The sequence below is a fragment of the Globicephala melas genome, chromosome 4 (genome assembly GCF_963455315.2).
Source record: "Globicephala melas chromosome 4, mGloMel1.2, whole genome shotgun sequence".
Lineage (NCBI taxonomy): Eukaryota > Metazoa > Chordata > Mammalia > Artiodactyla > Delphinidae > Globicephala > Globicephala melas.
Window position 1 is genome coordinate 93,432,949 of NC_083317.1, and position 24,844 is coordinate 93,457,792.

Genomic DNA, 24,844 nt, shown 5'->3' on the forward strand with positions numbered 1-24,844 from the left:
AGCAATCAGGCTTTTCCTGTGTGTCTTGTTCTTTAAGGAGTCTCCACAGATTTATTGCAATTTGATTGTGAATCTTCTCAGCTTCTGGTTATGGGTTTCCTCGTTAGCATATCCCCAAATTCCTTTAGAGCGTGTGCTCCGAGCACTGCTAAGCAGTTCCGTCCGTGGCATAGTGCAGATCATCGTGCACAGAAACCAAAGTGCTCTTGTTGCTGACCAGGCTGAGGGGAAGGGGCAGGGAAGCAAGGCCCAAGGGGCTAAGAGGACAGGTGCCGGGATAAACCACTGAGGTTCCAGGGACGAATGAGTCTGTGCCAGTAGGCTTCTAAGTCGGCAATCGTAGTGGAGGAGCCACCGGCCAAAGCCCTGGCAGATCCTCCTGACTGAGGTCAGAGGCTGAGCCCTGGGGCTGTCAGACCCGGAGGGAGGACCTCATCCTCACATGGACAGCAAAGCCACGTCTAGCCTGGCGAGCGGAGAAAGCCAAGAGCCTTGGTTTTGGCCATGGCCACTGTGCAACACTCCAAACAGATGCTGAATTTCAATCACCATTTAAACCAAACAATATCTTTCTCCTCTGACTTAAAGGAAAAAAATATGTGGTTAATTTGTTAACCATTTTCAACAGCTGCGTTTGCTAATTACTCACTTTCCACCTGTACTGGGCCTCTCCTCCAAAACTGGGAGTACCTCTTTTATATACTTTGTTGGCTGAAATTATTCTAAAACTTTGATGATTTGGCAGGAAATTTCTGCAGCAGAAGCATTTCTGTGCAGGAGTCGGATCTAGCATGGCCCTCAACTAGGGAGCATGAATCCAGGAGCTGTGTCTTTTTACCAGGAGCTATCAAGGGGCAGACAAAACTAATCAGCCATTTATTAGGTGCTCATATACTTAATAAAATACTGTGATATCCAACAAATTATCAAACTCTGTTAGTCTGAAGTTTGCTTTTGAATAACTATCACAATGGAAACATGCTATAGAAAAATTTATTTCAGGTAAATAATTAAGTTAATGTGATAAACAATTAATAATGTGATGACAAATATCATCAGTGATGACTACTGATCTCTTAGTGTATGCCAAGCACTTCAAGAAGTTATCACAGAGACTTCCCTGGTGGCGCAGTGGCTGAGAGTCCACCTGCCAATGCAGGGGACACGGGTTCGAGCCCTGGTCCGGGAGGATCCCACATGCCGCAGAGCAACTGAGCCTGTGCGCCACAGCTGCTGAGCCTGTGCTCTAGAGTCCACGAGTCACAACTACTGAGCCCGTGTGCCACAACTACTGAAGCCCACGCACCTAGAGCCCCGTGCTCTGCAACAGGAGGGGCCCCCCTGCAATGAGAAGTCTGTGCACCACACCGAATAGCCCCTGCTCGCCACAACTAGAGGGAGCCCGTGCGCAGCAATGAGTACCCAATGCAGCCAAAAATTAATTTCAAAAAAATTTTTTTTAATTATCACATTTAATGACTGCAACAATCCTATGAGAGATATGTCATTATCTCTCCTTTGAAAGATGAGGAAAAGAGCTTCATAGAATTAACAAGGAAACAAGCCTACATTTGTTAGGGACAGTATTTGGTTTTGAATCAGGTTTGTTTGGGTCAAAGTCTCTGTTCCTAGTCATTAGCTAGAACACTTACAGTAAAGCAAATGCAGCTACTAAAAGTCAATGGCACAAAGAACATTGCCTGACCCAAGCTCAGTTTCTGTAAGACAACCAAAGAGAGGATCTTTGAGTCAGCTTTTCAGCAGTGAGTGGGATAGGAGCATTGCAGGCATCTGTTCTTCTCTAGATCACAGCTCACAGACCCAGCTGGCGACTTACCCAGACTGTTTTACAGCAGCTGCCTGACCAAATCTGAACCCTGGCACCCGCTATCCCCTGGATCATGCTACTCTTACTGTCCTCCTTCACCACCTCTCCCTTTATAGACGTATCTGTTTAGGGTGCTTTGATAGGTCACCATTTTCCTTCTTCCTGCAACATCAGCACCCCAAGAAAACAGCTTGCAAGTCTCGTTTTTCCTGTAATATATTTACTGTTGCTCCAAGGGTCACTTTCTGGTGAGCTATCTGAATAAGTATTTTGAAATGCACCAGGATCTCAATGAAAACATAATTTCAGAAGCTGTAACCCCTCCACACCTTACCTCACAGCACAGAGGCCTTGTGGCCAGGACTGGACAGCACACTGTTTACTCCTCCACTTCCAGGAACCCCTCCCTGCCTGTCCTACTAGGGAGCTAATAATATAGGGAGGTGACTAAAACAGAAATTGGAAATGCTCAGATGACTCCAAACCTATCAGTGTTTGTCTCTCTGTAAAGGCTTTTCAAAATGAATCTTTCAGAAGTTCAGTGAAATATTCTGGGGCAAGGGAGGGGAGCATATATCTCAATTTCATTTTGAACTGAAGAGTTTGCTGTTCATTCTAAAAGTGACTTTCTCTAAATTACCTAATATCTCTTTTGCTTGGCAGCCCAGCACTTACTGCATGTATTTTACACATTAAGTTTTGCAATCCTTTATAATTCTAGAGAATAACAAAATATCAGCTTATACCACTTGGTAGCTAAATGAACAATAGGATATCTTCTCATTCTGTATTGAAAGTGAGATTAATACAGAGTTCAGAGCAATTGGCTTGTCACTCTTTCAGTCATTTATAGTGTACTCATTATATCTTTCATCTTTTGGAGAAGGGTAAAAATAAAAGTACCTTTACATGCAACCCTAAAGGAAGGTATGGGGTCATTTATTATTCCGATTATGACTTTCTTAAAATGGTGCATGGGGAGAAGGGAACAAGACTGTAATCAAAAACACATACAAATGCCATAAGCACCAACACGCCCATATCTCTTAGCATCATTAAAACTGGATGTGTAGGGCTTCCCTGGTGGCGCAGTGGTTGAGAGTCCCCCTGCCGATGCAGGGCACACGGGTTCGTGCCCCGGTCCGGGAAGATCCCACATGCCGCGGAGCGGCTGGGCCCGTGAGCCATGGCCACTGAGCTTGCGCGTCCGGAGCCTGTGCTCCGCAACGGGAGAGGCCACAACAGTGAGAGGCCCGCGTACCACAAAAAAAAAAAAAAAAAAAAAAACCTGGATGTGTAAAACATATGTGTACTCTGCTAATATGGCTTTCTGCTGGAGAAGAGATTCTGGAGAAGAACATGAGGTGGCTGGTGAAAAGATGCATATGGACCAATGTTAGAGATCCTAACCCAGAGATAGGATAAAGTTAGGCTTCTTTCTTACTGAATTGAAAGGAATTCGAGAAGCTTTAAACTTCCCAATACCTCTTATGGAGAGGAGACCCCCTTCAGCTTCATTGATTCACTTCATCATACTGATGATGATTTTCAGAAGCAACTGGGAAAACAGATACAAGAAATAAAAGTACATCTCCCTGAGGAACAGAGGTCAGAAATCATTTTTTGAAAGCCGTGACAGAGGGCTTCCACTTTCAGGAATGTGGAGGAGACATGCTTTTCCCTATTCCTCACATTAAGTGAAACCTTGGACATTATATACAAATATAAGACTCGGAAAGGTGGAATGAAAAGGGAAATGACCGAGAGACATGGGGACCTGAGCAATAACATGGTGATGAGTTCGTTGGATTTTTATTTATTTATTTATTTATTTTGCCTCATACATTCCACACTTCTTGATGACGAAACCCGGCAACCCAGAAACACTAACGTGTGCAGACACACACACACACAAAACCAACAAAATCCAGCTCCCTCCAGCCAAAGGACAAGGAAAAAGCCAGCCTAGCAAGATAGAAAGCTCTTAGGCAATAATCATCCTACTCCAGCCAAACACCACAGAAAAAAGATGGTGATCCAACCCCAGCCATGTCAGCAAAGCCCAAGTGAGGAGTTAGACTTCTTCCCTCACTGGGCTATAATGTGTCTCAACCTTCCCACCTGAAAAGGGTGGTGTCAAAGAAACTAAATAGGGAGCCCAGATATTCGTCCCCACTGGGTGTGGTGTCAGGGGAGGCCTAGTAGACGGTCAGGATTTTCACCACCCACCAACAATCATGAGCCTGCCTCCTCGATGTGATGTCAGGGGAGGTCACAGGGGGAGCAGTGATGAGGTACTGCTGGAGAGGTATCAGTGGAAACCTAGTGAGGAGCTTGAATGCTCATGCCAAGCCAGAAGTAATGAGGAACCCCTCCCTCAAGTGTCAATGGAGGCTGAGTGTTGAACCTGAACTTCTATCCCCACCTGGCAGTAATGAGGCAACGTCCCTCCCACCTCTTGCCATAGCAGTGTCAGAAAATCCAGCTAAAGCAGAAGGCTTAAATAAGATCCAGACTCTCATAACATTAATACCCCAAATGTCCAGATTTCAATCAAAGGTCACGCATCATACCAAGAAACAGGAAGATCTCAAACTGAATAATAAAAGACAATCAATCGATGCTAACACAAAGATGTTAGAGCTATTATAATTATCTGACAAAGATTTTAAAGCAGCCACCATAAAAATGTTCTAATGAGCAATTAGAGACATCTTAAAACAAATTTTAAAATATGACATCAGACTATACTACAAAGCTATAGTAATCAAAATGGTATGGTACTGGAACAAAAATAGACACATAGATCAATGGAACAGAAAAGAGAGCCCATAAATAAACCCACACACTTATGATCAATTAATCTATGACAAAGGAGGCAAGAATATACAATGGGGAATAGAAAGTCTCTTCAGTAAGTGGTGCTGGGGGTGCCCGTGGCAGAGAGCAGGGTGAGAGGTCAACCGTGGCCTTCACCCCAGGCCCTCCAGGCCCCCTGGCCTTGGGGCCAGCAGGTGAGCTGGGTGTCTGGGGACAGGCTGAGGGCTGTGTCCCATGGAGTCCCAGAGCCCTCACCACGGCCACCCACCAGCTGGGCCCAGGCCTTGAGGCAGCGGTGAACCCCTCCCCACATCCCCACCTCTGGGACCTCATGGCGGCAACATCTCCATGGGTCGCAGTCCACAGAGGCTTCAGCAAGTGAAGGATATGCACACTGCCATTCAGGCTTGTCAGCTCCCCCATCTCAGCTGTCCTCTGCTTCCTGCATCTCTCCAGTCTCCTAAATAACCACCACCACTTGCCCTAGAAATGGGATCTGGGCTTGGACCCAGCTGATTTGATTTGAGCTTTAAGCTCCCAAGTCCTCCGGCCTATCAGCCACCCCTGAGAGACTGAGGTTGACACCCAAGGAGACACCCATTCCACATCCCTGGTACGATGTCTAAGGAACTACTATCTGGATTTGGAGTCAAGACTACCCTCACCCTTGACTCACATGTTCCTCAATGTGTTTGGCACAGAGAGCCAGCCACTGTTCTAAAGATGACTTCCTTTTATTAATCTTCCTTTGAGAGCAAGAGGCTAATAAGAGAAGGAACTTGCAGAGCACTCTTCTAAAGAGTCAGAAAGAAACAAGAACACAGCCAGAAAAAATCGGGACTTAATAAATAACAAGCAAAGGAAATCATCCACAAACAAAGAAAGAACCTACAGAATGGGAGAAAATATTTGCAAACAATGGAACCAACAAGTGGTTAATTTCCAAAATATACAGACAGCTCATACAGCTCAATATCAAAAAAACAAACAACCCAATCCAAAATTGGGCAGAAAATCTAAATAGACATTTCTCCAAAGAAGACATGCAGATGGCCAATAGGCACATGAAATGATGCTCAACATCACTAATTATTAGAAAATGCAAATGAAAACTGCAATGATGTACCACGTCACACCGGTCAGAATGGCCATCATCAAACAGTCTAGAAATAATAAATGCTGGAGAGGGTGTGGAGAAGTGGGAACCCTCCTACACTGCTGGTGGGAATGTAAATTGGTGCAGCCACTAGGGAGAACAGTATGGAGGTTCCTTAAGAAACTAAAAACAGAATTAACATATGATCCAGCAATCCTACTCCTGAGCATATATCTGGAGAAAAGCATACTTCAAAGAGACGCATGCGCCCCAATGTTCACTGCAGTACTATTATCAATAGCCAAGACATGGTAGTGACCTAAGCGTCCATCAATAGATGAATGGATAAAGATGTGGCGGACATATATATATATATATATATATCCACAATGGAATATTACTCAGCCATAAAAAAGAAATAGTGCCACTTTCAGCAGCATGGATGGACCTAGCAATTATCATAATAAGTGAAGTAAGTCAGATGGAGAAAGTCAAATATCATATGATATCACTTACATATGGACTCTAAAACAATGATACCAATGAACTTATTTACAAGACAAAAAACAGAAAACAAATGTATGTTTACTAAATAGACAGAAAACAAATGTATGTTTACTAAATAGAAAGGAGAGGGGAGGGATAAATTAGGAGTTTGGGATTAAAATGTACACACTACTGGGCTTCCCTGGGGGTGCAGTGGTTGAGAGTCCGCCTGCCAATGCAGGGGACACAGGTTCATGCCCCAGTCTGGGAAGATCCCACATGCCATGGAGCGGCTAGGCCCGTGAGCCATGGCCGCTGAGCCTGCGCGTCCAGAGCCTGTGCTCCGCAACAGGAGAGGCCACAACAGTGAGAGGCCCACATACCATAAAAAAAATAAAATAAAATATACACACTACTATATATAAAATAGATAACCAATAACAACCTACTGTATAGCACAAAGAACTATACTCAGTATCTTGTAATAAGCTATAATGGAAAAGAATCTGAAAGTTATACATATATATGTACAACTGAATCACTTTGCTTTACATCTGAAACTAACACAACATTGTAAATCAACTATATTTCAATAAAAATTTAAAAAATAATTTTTAAAAAGTGGTTCTGGGAAAACTGGAACAGCTACATGTGAAACAATGTAATTAGAACATTTTCTCACACAATATACAAAAATAAACTCAAAACAGATTAAAGACCTAAATATAAGACTGGAAAGCACAAATCTTCTAGAAGAAAACATAGGCAGAATATTCTCTGACATAAATTGTAGCAATATTTTTTTGGATCTGTCTCCTAAGCCAAAGGAAGCAAAAGCAAAACTAAACAAATGGGACCTAGTTAAACTTAAAAGCTTTTGCACAGCAAAGGAAACCATCAACAAAACAAAAAGGCAACCTACTGAATAAGTGAAACATATTTGCAAATAATATAACTGATAACAGGTTAATATCCAAAATATATAAACAGATCATACAACGTAATATAAAAAAATACCTGATTAAGAAGTGGGCAGAAGACATGAATAGACATTTTCCAAAGAAGACATACAGATGGCCAACAAGCACATGGAAAGATGCTCAACATCACTAATCATCAGGGAAATGCAAATCAAAACCACAATGAGATATCACTTCACACCTGTCAGAATGTTATTTGTGTTCTTTTTGAACACAAATATGTGTTCAGTGTTGATGAGGTGTGGAGAAAAGGGGACCCTTGTACACAGTTGGTGGGAATGTAAACTGGTGCAACCACTATGGAAAACAGTATGGAAGTTCCTCAAAAAACTAAAAGTAGAACTGCTATATGATACAGCAATTCCATTCTTCTGCGTATAGATCCCAAAAAACAAAAACACTAATTTGAAAAGATACATGCATCCCAATGTTCATAGCAGCATTATTTACAATAGCCAAGATATGGAAGCAACCTAAGTGCCCATCAACAGATGAATGGATAAGAAAGATATGGTGTGTGTGTGTGTGTGTGCGCGCGCGCGCGCGTGTGTGTATAAATATATACACAAACAATGGAATACCACTCAGCCATCAAAAAGAATGAAATTTTGCCATTTACAATAACGTGGATGGACCTAGAGAGTATTATGCTTAGTGAAATGTCATAGAAAGACAAATAGTCTGATATCATTTATATGTGGAATCTAAAACACAAAACAAATGAATATAACAAAAAAGAAACTCATAGAAAACATACTAGAGGGAAGGGGGGAGGGGCAGATAGAGGTAGGGGATTAAGAGGTACAAACTACTATGTATAAAATAAGCTACAATGATATATTGTACAGCACAGGGAATATAGCTAATAGTTTATAGTATAAATGAAGTATAATCCATAATTTCAAATCACTATATTGTATACCTGAGACTAATAGAATATTGTAAATCAACTATACCTCAATAAAAAAAATAGAGAATCTCAGCAAAGAAACAGAAGACTTAAGAAGAACCAAATAGAAATTTTAGAACTGCAAAATACAATAACCAAAATAAGAAACTCAATGGAGGGGCTCAACATCAGAATGAAGGGGAAAGAGGAAAGAATCAATGAATTGACGATAAGACAGTATAAATTATCCAATTGGAACAACAGAGAAAATCGACTGAAAAAAAAAAAAAGAAAAGATCCTCAAGGAGCTGTGAGTCTAAAACAAAAAATCTAATATTCATGTTAACAGAATCCCAGAAGGACAGGAGAAAATGGACAGGAATGAAAAAGTACCCAAAGAAATAATAGCTGAAAACCTCCATAATTTGGCAAAAGACAGAAAACTATAGATTCAAGAATTTGAGGGGCTTCCCTGGTGGCACAGTGGTTAAGAATCCGCCTGCCAATGCAGGGGACACGGGTTCGAGCCATGGTCCGGGAAGATCCCACATGCCACAGAGCAACTAAGCCCGTGCACCACAACTACTGAGCCTGCGCTCTAGAGCCCACGAGCCACAACTACTGAAGCCCGCGTGCCTAGAGCCCATGCTCTGCAACAAGAGAAGCCACCACAATAAGAAGCCCACACACTGCAACAAAGAGAAGCCCCTGCTCACCACAACTAGAGAAAGCCCATGAACAGCAAGGAAGACTCAACACAGCCAAAAATGAATGAATGAATTAATTTTTTTTAAAAAAAAGAATGTGAGTGAATCCCAAACAGGATAAACTCAAATTCACACCAGGAGGCAGCATAGTCTAACTTCTAAACCTGAAAGACAAAGAAAGATCTTGAAAGAAGCAAAAAAAGAAACGATTCACTAACTATAGGGGAAAAACAATTTGAATGACAGTGGATTTTTCAGTTAAAATATATGGGGGCCAAAAATAAGTGGCACATTTTTCAAATACTGAAAGAAAAGAACTGTCAACACAGAATGCTATACTGAACAAAAGTATCTTTCAGGAATGAAGAGAAAATCAAGACATTCTTAGATGAAGGAAAACTAAGAGAATTTGTCATCAGATAACTTACCCTAAAAAATGCCTGAAGGAAGTTCTCTAAATAGAAAGGAAACAATAAAAGAAAGAATTGTAAAATATCAAGAAAACTGAAAGAACACAGCAAGCAGAAGTATGAGTAAAAACAATAGACTGTCCTCTTCATTATGTTTAACGGTGCAAGCAAAAATAATAACACTGTGTAATGTGATTCTAAATATACATGGAGTTCTGTTTTTCACTTCCACATATAAGGAGCTTGGAATTCACCACTCCAACCTAAAAACAAGTAAAAAGCTGAACAGACTGAAAAAATCAATAACTCTTCTTGGGCAAACAAGAGACTGGACAACACAGGACAAATCACTGCTCCCAAGAAGGGAGAGACTAAGAGGTGAATGTAGGGAGGTGTGGCTTTCTGGAGCAGAGACTCATGAGCAGAACCTGCCATGGAACCAGTGTTGCGGTTGGAAAGCCGGAATTATAACTGACAATTGCTGTGCCAACAACTCTGAGTATTAAAATCTCTGGCGGGGGGGGGGGCTTCCCTGGCGGCGCAGTGGTTGAGAGTCCGCCTGCCGATGCAGGGGACGCGGGTTTGTGCCCCGGTCTGGGAAGATCCCACATGCCGCGGAGCAGCTGGGCCCGTGAACCATGGCCGCTGAGCCTGCGTGTCCGGAGCCTGTGCTCCGCAACGGGAGAGGCCACAACAGTGAGAGGCCCGCGTACCACAAAAAGAAAAAAGACTAAAACATAATCATAGGACTATAGAATATCCCCTCACAGCTGAGGACCACATTACTAAAGGTCTATTTATAGCAGTTCCTTTTACCCAGTACATCATGTCCAGCTAACAAAAAAAAATTACAATGCATACATACCAAAAGGCCAAAAACACAATTTGAAGAGACAAAGCAATCATCAGAAGCAGATATGGCAGAGATGTTGTAATTATCAGACTAGAAATTTAACACAACAATGATTAATACACTGAGGACTCTAATGGATAAAGTAGACAGCATGCAAGAAAAGATGTGTAATAATAATAGCAACAATATATTCAATTACATATGCTTATGTATATGTTTTAGGCATGTGTATTTATATAATACATATATATGTACATATATAATATGTAAAACACTCTAAACATATTAAAATGAAATTATAAAAAATGTTCAAGTATCCATAGGAAGGTAAGAAAAAAAAGAAGCAAAAACCAAAGAGAACAAAAAGAAAGCAAAAAATAAAATGACAAACTAAGTCCTAACATACCAACAATTATATTAAATGTAAATGGTCTAAATACAAGAATTAAAACACAAACTGGCAAAATTGATTTAAAATTATAATCCAACTATATACTGTCTACAAATTCACTTCAAATATAATGACATAGGCAGGCTAAAAATCAAAGGTAAAAAGATATACTATACAAATATTAATATAAGGAAAACAGTAGCGACTGTATCAATATCAGACAAAGTAGACTTCAGGGAAAAGAAAGTGGACAGAGAGGACATTATAGAGAGAAACATTATGTAATAATAAAAGGATCAGTCCACCAAGAAGACATAGCAATCCTAAATGTGTATGCACCAAACAATAGGGCTGCAAAATATATGAAACAAAAACTCAAGGGACTAAAAGGAAAAATAAACATGTCCACAATTATAGTTGGAGATTTCAAACCCTCTCTCTCAACAGTTGATAGAACAAGTAAACAGAAAAATCAGAACTCAGTAACACCATCAACCAATGGGATCTAACCAACATTTATAAAATAATCCATCCACTAACAGCAGAATACACATCTTTTCAAGTGTCCATAGAACATATACCAAAATAGACCATATCCTGGGCCATAAATAAACTTTGACAGATTTTTAAAAACTGAAATATTAAGGAAGGTTTTCTTCAACTACAGCAGAATCAAACTAGAGATCAATAATAAAAAGATAACAGTAAATGTTCTAAATACTTGAATAGTCCATGGAACAAAAAAAGAAGTATCAAGGAAAGTGAAAAAATACACTGAATTGAATGAAAATTAAAATATAACATATAGGGCTTCCCTGGTGGCGCAGTGGTTGAGAGTCTGCCTGCCGATGCAGGGGACACGGGTTCGTGCCCCGGTCCGGGAAGATCCCACATGCTGTGGAGCGGCTAGGCCCGTGAGCCATGGCCGCTGAGCCTGCGCGTCTGGGGCCTGTGCTCCACAATGGGAGAGGCCACAACAGTGAGAGGCCCACGTACCACAAAAAATAAAAATAAAAATAAAATAATTGAAGCCCTGACTCAAAAACCTAGTAAAGGAAGAGCAAAATAAACTCAAAACAGAAATATAAAGGGAAATAATAAAGGTAAGGCTAGAAACCAATGAAATGGAAAACAGAAAAATAGAGAAAATCAATGAAACAAAGAGCTGGTTCTTTAAACATATCAATAAAATTTACAAACCTCTTGTAAAACTAATGAAGAAAGAAAGAGAGAAGACAAAATCATCCATATCAGGAATGAAATAGAGAAGACAAAATCATCCATATCAGGAATGAAATAGGATATCACTATAGACCCTGCAGAAATCAAAATTATAATAAGGGACTACTACAACTAACTCTACGCATAAAAATTTAACAATGTAGATGAAATGTACCGATTTCTCAAGAAACACAAAGTACCATAACTCACCCAATATGAAATAAGTTGAATCACTCTGTAACTATTAATGACATTTAATTCATAATTTTTAAACTCCCCCAAGAGAAATCTTTAAGCCCAGCTGGTTTGACACCAGTTCCACACAATCTCTTTCAAAAAGTATAGGAGAAGGAAGCACTCTCCAATTCATGCTATAAAGTTAGTATTACCTGATACCAAACAGACAAAAACAGTACCAAAAAAAAAAAACCAAACCCAAAGAAAAAAAAATACCCCTAAACCCTGCAAACTAATATCTCTTATGAATATACCTGTAAAAATCTTTTTAAAAATTTTTTAAATGTTAGCAAATAGAATTCAGCAATATATTAGAATTATATGCCATAACCAAGTGAGGTTCATTCCAGAGATGCAAACAAGGCTATCTGAATATTTAAAATTCAATGTAATCTACCATATCAACAAAATACAGAAAAAGTCACATAATCATATAAATTGAGGCATTAAAAAATTGACAAAACTTAACATCCATTCATGAGAAAAACTCTCAACTACAAATAGAAGAGGATCTCCTCAAATTGTTAAATAGCATCTACAAAAATCCTAGAACATACTTAATTGTGAAAGACTGAATGCTTTCTCCCTAAAATCAGGAACAAGACAAGGATGTCTGCTCTCAACACTCTTATTCAACACTGTGTTAGAAATTCCACCTATTGCAGAAAGGCAAGAGAAAGGAAGAAAAGGCATATATATCAGGAAGGAAAAAATAAAACTTCGTCAATAATATAAGTATTATTGTCAACACAGAAAAACAAAAAAAAGTAAACCAAAAAAAAAAAAACTTAAAATAAGTGAGTTCATTAAGGTTACAAGGTAAACATACAAAACTCAATTGTATTTCAATATACTAGCAATAATCAGGGACAGTAAAATGTTAAATATAGTACCATTTACAAATTTCAGAAAAAGTGAAATGTTTTGGTGTAATTCTAAGAAAACATACACAGGACTTGTACACTGAAAACTACGAAACTGTAACGAAAGAAAGCAAAGATCTAAATAAATGGAGAGCCATGCTGTATTCATGGATTGGAAGACTCAACATAGTATAGACATCAATCTCTCAAAATTGATGGTTTAATGCAATTCCTATTAAAATCTCTGTAAGAATTTTCATAAAGACAAGACTATTTTAAAATTTATGGAAAGCCACAGTAAACAGAATAGCTAAGACACTTTAGAAAAAGAGTGAACTGAAAGGAATCAGTCTACTAGATTTCAAAACTTTTTATATAGCTACAGTAATCAAGACTTTGTGGTATTAGTGGAATGTAGACACAAAGATCAATGAAACAAAATTGAAAACCGTAAGTAAATTCACATAAATATGCTCAATTGATTTTACTATAAAGGCACAAAAGCAATTCAATAAAGCAAAGATAGGCTTTTCAATAAATGGTGCAAGAGTATTTGTACATCCATAGGTGAAAACAAACCAAAAAACAAACAAAACACTTGACCTAAGTCTGACACTTGATACAAAATTTGACTCAAAATATAAAACTTTTAGAAAAAAACATAGGAGAAAATCTTTGGAATCTTAGTCTATGCAAAGCATTCTTGGACGTGACACCAAAAGTATGATCCCTAAAAATCTAACTGATAAATTAGACTTCATCAAAATTGAGAACTTTTGCTCTGTGAAAGATTCTGTTTAAAAGGATGAAAAGACAAGTTACAGAATGACAGAAAATATTTGCAAACCACATGCCCAAAAAAAGACAAGTATTTCAATTTATAAAGAACTCTCAAAATTCAACAGTAAAAATTTAAAAAGTTAATTCAATTTCAAAGTGGGGAAAAGACATGAACAGACATTTCAAAAAAGAGAATGTCAAATAAGCACATTAAAACATATTCAATATCATTAGCTATTAGGGAAATGCAAATTAAAACCTCAGAGCGATAAATCACTCCACACCTATCAAAATGGCTAAAATAAAAATTAGTAGCAGCACTAAATGCTGGTGTGAATGCAGAGAAATTGGGTCACTCACACATTGCCAGTGGGAATGTAAAACAATACAGCCACTGAGGGAAACAATATAACAGTTTCTTTAAAAAACTAATTATGCCAGAAAGAAAAAGACAAATACCGTATGCTAACACATATATATGGAATTTAAGGAAAAAAAAATGTCATGAAGAACCTAGGGGTAAGGCAGGAATAAAGACGCAGACCTCCTAGAGAACGGACTTGAGGTTATGGGGAGGGGGAAGGGTGAGCTGTGACAGGGCGAGACAGAGTCATGGACATATACACACTAACAAACGTAGTAAGGTAGATAGCTAATGGGAAGCAGCCGCATGGCACAGGGATATTGGCTTGGTGCTTTGTGACAGCCTGGAGGGGTGGGATAGGGAGGGTGGGAGGGAGGGAGACGCAAGAGGGAAGACATATGGGAACATATGTTTATGTATGACTGATTCACTTTGTTATAAAGCAGAAACTAACACACCATTGTAAAGCAATTATACCACAATAAAGATGTTAAAAAAAAAAAACTAATTATGCAATTATACTCCTGAGCATTTATTTATCTCAGGGAAATGAAGTCTAATGTTCACACAAAAACCTGTATACAAATGTTCATAGCAACTTAATTTATAATAGCCCAAAATTGGAAGTAATCTAGATATCCTTCAAAGAGTGAATCATTAAACTGTGGTGCAGCCGTACCATGGAATACTACTCAGCAATAAAAAGGAACAAACTGTTGATACACACAACAAACTGAATAAATCCCCAGAGAATAATGGAGTTATATACTATATGATTCCATTTATATAACCTTCTTAAAATGAAAAAATTACAGAAATGGACAACAGATTAGTGGTTGCCAGGGGTTAAGGAGGTGGAGCCAGGAGGAAAGTGGGTGTGGTTATAAAAGGGCAACACAAGAGATCTTGTGGTGATGGAACTGTTCTATATCTTGACTGTATCAGTGTTAATATCCTGGCTGTAATATTCTACCAAAGTTTTGCAAGATGTTACCATTAGGGCAAACTGATAAAGAATACACAGATTCTTTCTGCATTACTTCTTACTGATGCATGTGAATCTGCAATTATCTCAAAATAAAAAGTTTAAAAAATATATACTCAAACCTCCAAATAAATTATGCCATTCAATGTGGAAAAATAAAATTTTATTTTATTTTTTAGAATATTTATTTATTTGGCTGTGTTGGTTCTTCGTTGCAGCACACAAGATCTTCCTTGCAGCACATGGGATTTTTCGTTGCGGCGCTCGTTGGGGGACACAGGCTCTTCACTGCAGTGCGCGGGCTTTTCTCTAGTTATGGCATGCGGGTTTTCTCTTCTCTAGTTGTGGCGCGGGCTCCAGGGCACGTGGTCTCTGTACTTTGTGGCACACGGGCTCTCTAGTTGAGGCTCAAGAGCTCAGTAGTTGTGGCGTGCAGGCTTAGTTGCCCCACGGCATGTGGGATCTTAGTTCCCCCACCAGGGATCGAACCTGCATCCCCTGCATTGGAAGGCAGATTCTTTACCACTGGAACATCAGGGAAATCCCCAAAACTAAAATTTTAAAAAGCCATGATACATTGTTTCGTGAACGAAGTGATAGCAAGGTTTCATAATTGCGCTTTAACTGTATGCTAAACATAATTTCTTTAAAGTGCTATCATTATGGGAATTTTCAATTAGGACTTGGTAATACAGTTTAGCTGGAAGTTTTTTGCACATTTTGTAACATATCACAGGTAGATGACCTAGATTTCCACATTGTACTTTTTTATGACTAAAATACCAACTAACATACAAAATTCACTAAATTTAAATGGAGAAATATGAGGCTTGTTTGCCTGTTTGAATGCTAGCCAAAAGCTAAAGGAAACTGCTATACTATGAATAGCAGAAACAACTCTGTTTCAGAAACTAAGTTTATTTTAGAAATTAATTTCAAGCCTGTTTGAAAACAATTGTCATTCTAATAAGAATTAAAATTCAAACCATTTTGGATGATAAATATTTAAAAGCATTTGGTCTGGAAACTAAACTGGAACAGAGCAAGGAAACTAATGTTATCAAATCCACTGTGGTCCACACTGCTAACCGCTGGAAAAACATCCTCGTTCTGTAACCACCACTACAGTCATAGAAACATGATATTTATTCCTGAGGATCCAATTCTTATTTCATCTATCTTTTGTCTTCTTAGAAGACATCTTTAAAAGCTTTATTTTAAAAAAAAATCCTTTGTGCACCCAATTCCTGATACATGAACATGTACAAACATACCTAATCTTCTCTCCTAAATCCAGACGACATGAAATCCAATAGGAAGTCCCATTTCAAGCCCAGTGTCTTTCCTTCTCTGTGTAATTTACCCATGCGTTTATGTTTGAGATCAACCTCCTCTAATTGCCATTATTGGAAAGAAACTACACTGTTTCCCAAGGTATATACTAAGCCTGTGCAGGGGGCACCAACAAAGTAGGGAGCATCAACCGACAGGAAAAGTGAAAGGTAGAAATCATCAAAGTTATGTATGAGGGGGAAATGAGAACTTAATTGAGCTATATGGCTTAGCACAGATCTCCTCAACTTACACTGGGGTTACATTTCAATAAACCCATCATAAATTAAAAATACTGTGAGTTGGAAATTACTTAATACATCTAACCTTCTGAACATCATAGCTTAGCCTAGCCTACCTTAAATGTGCTCAGAACACTTAAATTAGCCTACAGTTGGGCAAGATCATCTAACACAAAGCCTATTTTATAATAAGTATTGAGTAGCTCATGTAATTTACGGTACTGAATACTGTACTGAAAGTGAAAACTAGGATGGTCGTATGGGGACAGGATGGTTTTAAGTGTATGGGTTGTTTACCCTCGGGTCACGGGGCTGACAGGGAGCTGCAGCTCACTGCAGCTGTCCAGTATCACAGGAGTATCAGACCCCATACTGCTAGCCCAGGAAAAGACCAAAATTCAAAATCCGGTCTCTACTAAATGCATATTGTTTTTGCATCATCATAAAGTCGAAAAATTCTGAGTCGAACCATCATAAGTCAGGGACTGCCTATAGCTGTATTAATTTGCTAAGACTGCTGTAACAAAGTACCACAAACTGCGTGGCTTGAACAACAGAAGTTTATCATCACAGTTCTGGAGGTTGAGAGTCCAAATTCAAAGTGTCAGCAGGGTTGGTACCTTCTGAGGGCTGTGAGGAAGAATCAGTTCCATGCCTCTCCCCTCGTTTCTGGTGGTTTGCTGGCAATCTTTATCGTACCTTGGCTGTAGGAGCATCACCTCAACCACTGCCTTCATCTTCATAAGTTAGTCTCCCTGTGTGAGTGACTGGGTCCAAACATCCCGTTGTCCAGTCATTTGGGGTTAAGGCCCACCCTAAAGACCTCATTTTAACTTGCTGGCCTCTATAAAAACCCTATCTCCAAATAAGGGTACATCCTGAAGTACTGGGGGTTAAGACCTCAACACAGGAATTTCGAGGGAACGAAATTCAACTCATCCCAGTAGTGTTTCATTTTAAATGACTCTGGGAGGGAAAGGGCCACCCAGATATTCACAGTGACTCTCCTCCCTCTCACCACATCTGAATGACTCCCCTTCCAAAGCTCTATTAGGCCATGGCTGTGTGTCCCTTTCTGTTATTTCTTATTAGCTTTGCTTGTGTTGAGCTTCTTGTCATTTTTTTCCTTAGTTTGTCCCCATTTCTAACTCTCTACGTTCTAAAACTCAGTTTCTCCCCCAGCAAGGCCCTTGGTCTCATGGCCAGCCTTTGCATAAGAAATGGAAACTGGTACTATTGCTTTCACCTCTGGCTCACAAGCCTTCAATTACCAAATGAAAATAGGTTGGATCAATGTGCAAATGAAGCCACAGTCAGCCCCACAAAATGAGAGTGAGTCAGTAGCAATCCTCCTTCACAAGAAAGCTCTCAAGTGAACAGAGGGTCTCCTGACCTCAGGGCATCCCCATACTTCCCACCTACACAAAGGATACAAACCAATTTTATAGTAAAAGATTATTGGAGAAAATATTCAAGTACATTTTATCACGCCTATACTGAAAGTGACTATGAAGTGGTTTTATGTGGGAAAACATTTTAATCTGTAAAAACGTTGCATTTTATCCTGGAATCTAGTAGAAAAATCTTAAGTTTCAATATGCTAAAAAAATCATTAACTGAGAAAACGAATAATCTGATGATTGAATAATCTGAAGCAGTTAATAGGGTAAGAAAGAAAGTGTGCTATAAACTACGTTCTAGTGTTAAGCTAATCCATAATAGGGGTCCTTTGGATGCAAGATAAAATATTGATACATCTGGAGAAAAAGATATAGGTCTTATAGATATGATCATTTTATAAGTAAAATATAACGAAGTACTGAGAACCCTAGTATCCATGGGTGTTTATATCAACCAGTTTGATACCTTTCTTTATATACAAAACTACAACAACAGAAGTGGTTGGATCCCTCTCATTTCCATAGTGCTTCTCCAATGTGGTACAAGGCAAACTGCAACGTGTCCTTCTTCCACTGAGCACATTTCTGTAGAGTGAATCCAGGCCAAACTAAACATCATTAAAGTAGTACCTTAAAGTTGGAATGGATGTTAAAAGCTTCTTTAATCCAACCCCCAGCTCACACATGACCCAAATAATTCATACCTGCCCAAAAAGTCATCTAATGTTTGATTTCCAATCTCTGGTGATGAGGGTCACTATACCTTACCCTAAAACCCCTTCCATTTTTTATACAGTTGTGAAAATATAATATCTACTTTTTTATTCATTTAACTACTCATTCAGCTGTTTATCACTTCAACAAATATTTATTGAGAACCTATTATGAAACCACCAGGCACTACACAATGTGCTATTATAATCCTTGTAGAAGACTTAGACATTTATGAAGAGCTTTCCACAAACATCAAGCCATTTAATCCTCACAAAAACCCTGTAAATAGACTCTGGTTATTAATTTGTTATTTCCACTAGAGATGAGAAAATTAAAGTTCAGAATTTAAGTCACATCACCAGTGAAAGAACTGAGAATCAAACTCGTAATTCTAGATAGTACTCTTTCAAATGTATAAACTAACACAAATTCATCACCCCTTCACATAACGATGCTGATATACCTAAAGATATCACAGATTCCTGTTATGTATTCTCTTCTCCCCAGTAAACACCTCCAGATCCTCCAACGTTTCATCATACAATTTGGAGTTAAGACCCTGGACATACCCAGAACCGAGCATGATAGCCCATATGAAACAGGACCTGACCAGAAAAGGGAAAAAACTATTGCCCCCTTTGAGACACATTTTAAATATTGTAGTCTATAATCAGATCAGTTTTGGGTAACCAGGGAATACTGTTGATTTACATTGAATTTGTAGCTAATATGTACTATCAGAAACTCATATCTTCCCATTCCTTTCTCTGCCCCCTCTTAATTTTGTCTGTTATATAGTGGAATTTTGAGATCTAATCACAAGACTTTAAAGTATGTCAAACACCTACACTTAGCACAGTTACTGAGGCAGCAACCTCCAGAGTAGAGGTCAAAAACACAAGAACTATTAGATAAAGTTGTTTAGCTTTTAATTTTATTTCACTTTTATAGGTATGTTTTATTTATTTGTATTTTTTTCTATTTACTGGGCATACACTTCCAGATTCAAGTATTAGTACTACCACTAAATAATAGCAATTCAAACCTATGCAAATACTTCACGTAAATTGTTTAATTTAATCTCATTAGGACCCTGTGAAGCAATTGACGATGAAGAAACTTTCGTTCCAAGAAATTAAATAAGTTTGCCCAAAAGTCACCAAGAACATGCTGGAGCTGGGATTCCAACCCAGATATATCTGACTTTGACCCAGCAGGCTGTCCCTCTGCCATGACCACCTTTTTGTTCTGAATAATGAAAGCGTCATTTTTTGTTTGTCTTAGGACTGTTTAACTGCCAAAATGCTTTTCACATGGTAAACTACAAAACAGTGGGTTGTTTTTTCTTTTCTATTAGGAGTTTTCATCATTCTGACTTTTAGCCTAGTACTAGGCTATTATTATAGGTCCATTTTTTTTAACACATTCCTGATTATGGGACCTTTTTCTACCTCTTACATTTCTCACTAATCAATCTCATCTTTTTTCCCTAAAACTGTTCATTGAATTTTATTCCTTACCTCATTAAGATACCATCAAATGTCTCAAATGAGAAACTTCAGAGTCATTACTAATTCTGCTTGCCTTCTAACCCCAACACAGAATTTTTCATCAAGACTATAGCTCTTACTTCCCAAACATCTCTTAAATCCTTGATGCAGGCCCCAATAGTATTTTTCACATCATATTGCACTGGGCCCTAATTGATCCACCTGCTTCTAGTCTCCCTGGCTGCATTCCACCCCACACAATGCACCAGATTTATCTTCCTAACCACATAGCTAAGTATTTTTCAACTTTTAATAAGCTGACCCCAATCTATATTTCCTGCTGTGTATATCTCTACTCTCTGTTCCCCCATGCCCACATCTATGCTATGTGACCCACCCCTATCAAACAGCCCATGTTCTTTCACAACCTTGCTTTTTTGGATGCCATTTCCTCTGTCTGGAATTAGTTTCTTGTCCTGGCAAAGACTCAGCTCCTATCACCTCCAATACGCCTCCACATTCCTTCAGACAGAATTCACTGTTCTGACGTTTTTGCTAACACAACTTTTTGTACATAATTCTTATATAAACATTCATGCTTTGTTGCAATCATGTTTTCATTAACGGCCTCTCCTACATGAATGAGTTCCTCATAAACAACCATCTCGATATTTTTGCTTATCACCTTAGTACAGTGCCAAATACTGTACACAGTAGATGTTTAATAAATATTTTCATGAAAGAATGAAAGTACTTCCTTTGAGATCTGAGCTGACTAGAAATTTTCCTGTAATATATATTGGTCTGTTTAGTTACCTCCACATTTCTTCCTAATTGGTATTATTTGTTTTTGTACTGTTAGAATTTCAACTTTGAAATCTCCTGTACTTCTCAGGCTGTCTTCTCTTTTATGGTTTCAAAGTCATCTTTGTTCTGAACTTTTGACTCCACAGTAAGTCATGACTGACAGACTTTTGTGCATAAGAATTTAAAAATCCTCAGAAACTAGTCGATAACAATTTCCTAACTCTTTGATGAGGATTATGATTGACAACCACATGATAGGTGAGAATCTGCCCTTTTACTAAGAACTTCAGTTCCCCTCAATCATCCGGAATCCCCAAATTCTCTACAAACTCATTTGGTCTGATATTCACATCTCAGTAATGCCAAGTCAGCACTGGCGCACAGATAGACAAGAAAATGTTATCTGCCCATTTTGCAAATGGGAAAATTAGACCCAGAATGACCAAGGAGACTATCTGATATAGTAAAGCAAGTAGACCCTATAGTAAAAAGAAGGTCTAATAAGGCCTCTGCTCCAAAAACTGGCTCATTTCCTTCCTTACATATTTCTTTGTGTTTTATTTCCCTAAGGGCTTTATAGAAATTTCTATCATTTGCAATCTGTTCTTCTTAGTTATATGAATCTATTTTCTCTTCAACCATCATTTTTCTTTCCTTGACTTAAAAAAAGAAAATAAAGAACCAGCTTTACTGAAAACATGTTGCAGCTCTCCTACACTTCAGTAAGTACAGAAGCTAAAACTGACTTACTTTACTGCATGTTCTGTCATTCATCTAATGGTATAATCTAAGAGAATAACCTCTGGTTTGAAAATTGTAAGGGCACATCTTAAGACTGGACAAACTTAAATCTGATGTGAGTACAAGTCATGGAATTTTTTGGCTTGGTGTGTCCTTGGAAATTATCCAGGCTAGCCCTTTCTTTACTAAAGGCTGGTGAAAACTGAAGCTCAGAAAGGCCAGTGACTTTTCTGGTGTCACAGATCAAGATTATAAGCCAGGCCAAGAACAGAACTCAACACTCCTGACTCCTTTCCCAGTGCCCTTTCTACTTTTGGTTGTTTCAAGTACGGAGACCACACCTTGTTATCACCTTGCCTAGACTCAAAGCTAAACAATGGTAATAGAATGATGGGATATGAAAGTGATTAATCTTTAAGAGAAAAGAAAGCCTTCTGATATGCTTCATACCAGTCATCACTTTGAGTACGGAAAAACACATGGGTTTCTGAACACACTGATGTCTTCAGCTCTATTATCAGAGAGTAGGATTGTTGAGGGTCTACCATATCCTAGTTATTGGGAATAGTGAACACCATGGACCTAGCTGTCTGCCTTATGGAGCAAGCCCAGACGGGAAGATAGATATTATATAAATCATTATAAACAATTAAGTAAAAACTTACAATATGCAAAGAGATGAATCGGCTGCTGTGGGAATATGTTACTGAGAGCCCCAACCTGGTCTGGGTTATCAAGAAGTATGTCCCTGAGGCACTGATGTTGAACCTGAAATCCAGAGGATATGTAAGGGTTCCAATGGGAGTATTCCATCAGAGGGCATAGAATTAGGAAGATCAAGGGTGCAGAGAATGCTGCACGGTTGTGTTTAGAAAACTGAGAGATGTACCACAGGGCTAAGGCAAATGTAGTGACAGGAGACAGAATTAGAGACAGAAGTGTAACCAGATCACCCAGAGCTGTGTAGATCATGTTAAGGGCTTGGGAATCCCTTAGGCATTTTAAGCAGGGGGAAATGTGATCAGATATACATTTTTAAAAGATCATTCTTTTTATTAGGAGAATGGGTATTATTTATTAGGAGAATGAGTATTATTAGGAGAATGGGTTAAAAGGATAGCATGTAGACAGACCAGGCAGGAGGTGAACACCTAGGCCAGGTGAGACATGTACATAGTCTGTACTCTAGACCTCCCAGTTTAATTCAGCAGTACTCTCTATTCCAATGACATAGCTTGTGTTTCTTCTTTGTCTTTTTTAATGAAAGGCAAACCAGTTAGTCAACACTGCTCTTAATAAACACAATCTTTAAAAAAGATAGCAGCCACCTAATGGATATTTTAAAACAATTATTTTTCTGCATCATTGAAGGAAGTTTTTCTTGTTGCATTAGGGTTGTAATTGTAACTGTACTTGGACTGACTGCAAACATTATCACTGTAAAGAGCTTTGACTTAAACCACACATTGTCAGCGCAAATAACATGAGTGAGTAATCAACTCTATCGAAGTAACAGTAAAGTGCTATCCATCGTGTTTATTTTGATTGTGCTCTGTGTTAATTTTTCACTTATGGTTTTGGTGTAGGTTGGATAGTAAAAATGGATGGAATACACAGAATAATGCACTGACTTCATGAAAGGATCCAAAAATATTCTGTCAAATCATTTTGATGATTGCTGCAATAAGCATATATTATAAATATGTACTTTTGGAAAAATTTACCTGAAGTAATTTTAGGTTTTCAAAAAGAATTGTTTTCACATAAATAAATTATCTTATTTTCTTAAGGAAACCAATGGACAGTTTTCATCACCTTGTGTGATACAAGACCTAACTATAACATATAAATGTTATAGTTACCATTTATTACTCTCTTTTTGACAATCTGAATTATCTTTTGGATATTACTCTGAATGATAAATCAAGTGATTTAAAAGTAGAGCTCAAAATTGGAAAATTGAACTTGTAAGTGCTTTTATCTTAAGTAGACAATATGTTAATATACCTTGAAGAGTAAGTGCTCTAGCTTTGAGCTAACTTTACGACAACAGTGATTTTAGACTAATACAATATGCAGGTCTTGGGAATCAGGGTTAAGTATGAATTGTTATTCATCATGAAAGCCCAACTCAGCAGATATGTAAACTGTTTTACTCTGATAAATAGTATAATACATTCAACCAACTGTCACTGAATAATGATAAGTTTTCTTTGGAGAAAGACAAATAATTTATTTCTAAGAACTACTGTTTTGTATATCGTTACTTTATCTTATTTTATTTCAACTTTTGATTTAAAAGAGAAATGGCTCTTGCTAAGACAATGTGGAATATTCATTTTTTCCCAAGTTGGCCTGGGGTATACCAGTGCTAGAATCTCTGGTTTTGAGGGGAGTAGATTTTGTTTCATTATTCTTTTAGAAAATTGAATAATTTTTCACCATTTATTCCTTTTCGAAATCCCTGGTTTTACTGATCAGTAAAGACAGCAGGTGATGATAAGCCCCAGTCCCATCCCCAATATATAGGACTGAGTGGTAAAGCAAATTCCTGCATGTCTGCTTCACGTTCGTAAAACAAAGGACCCTGAAATTAAAACAAAAAGGGGGCTTTTACATTTAATTGTGTCTGTCTCCGCCAGTTCTGTTCCAACATGGACCTGTATGTGCCGTTTACTTTTAAATTCCTCACCATTTTCCTAAGTACACAAAACCTGGGGAAACAACAACGAATCTTGTTGTATCTGTTTATTTCTTCTAGGTTGGACGAATTGAAGACTTTCTATACCAATTAGAGGATAGTTTCTTAAAAACTAAAAAACAGAGAACTGCTCGAAGGCAAAAAACAAAAATGAAGCGGCTTCAAACTGTGCAGCAAAAGCTAGTCACTGGAGAGCAGGCAACACCACCGAGACGTTCCAGAAAAAGGGCCAATGGCATCCCGCCAGCCTGACTGTGACAGCCCAGCAACAAAGGCCTACGCCAAAAGAATGAGGTGGTGCCCCTCTTGGCAAAGAGGGTCTACACTTCATTAATCTCAACTGGCAGCAATAAATGTTCTCAGCAAGTTTGGCCTGACTGTTGCTCAAATTCGTCTTTCTTAGTTAAACAGCTTATAAAACAACCATTGCTGCCTCTTTCACCTGTCTTGCTCTTTCAACATTGACTGAAGTACACCAGGTCTACCCAAGTCCACTTACAGTATATG

At 38.4% G+C, this 24,844-nt stretch overlaps 1 protein-coding gene across 1 annotated transcript in view; it reads left to right on the forward strand.

Moving 5' to 3' along the window:
* The window catches only part of SPATA16 (spermatogenesis associated 16), a 228,118-nt gene extending 203,529 nt beyond the window's left edge, over positions 1–24,589 (forward strand). The window contains exon 10 of the mRNA XM_030863342.2: positions 24,398–24,589. Within this exon, the coding sequence (XP_030719202.1) occupies positions 24,398–24,589 (192 nt within the window). The remainder of the gene's footprint in view (positions 1–24,397) is intronic.
* Positions 24,590–24,844: the final 255 nt, after the last annotated feature.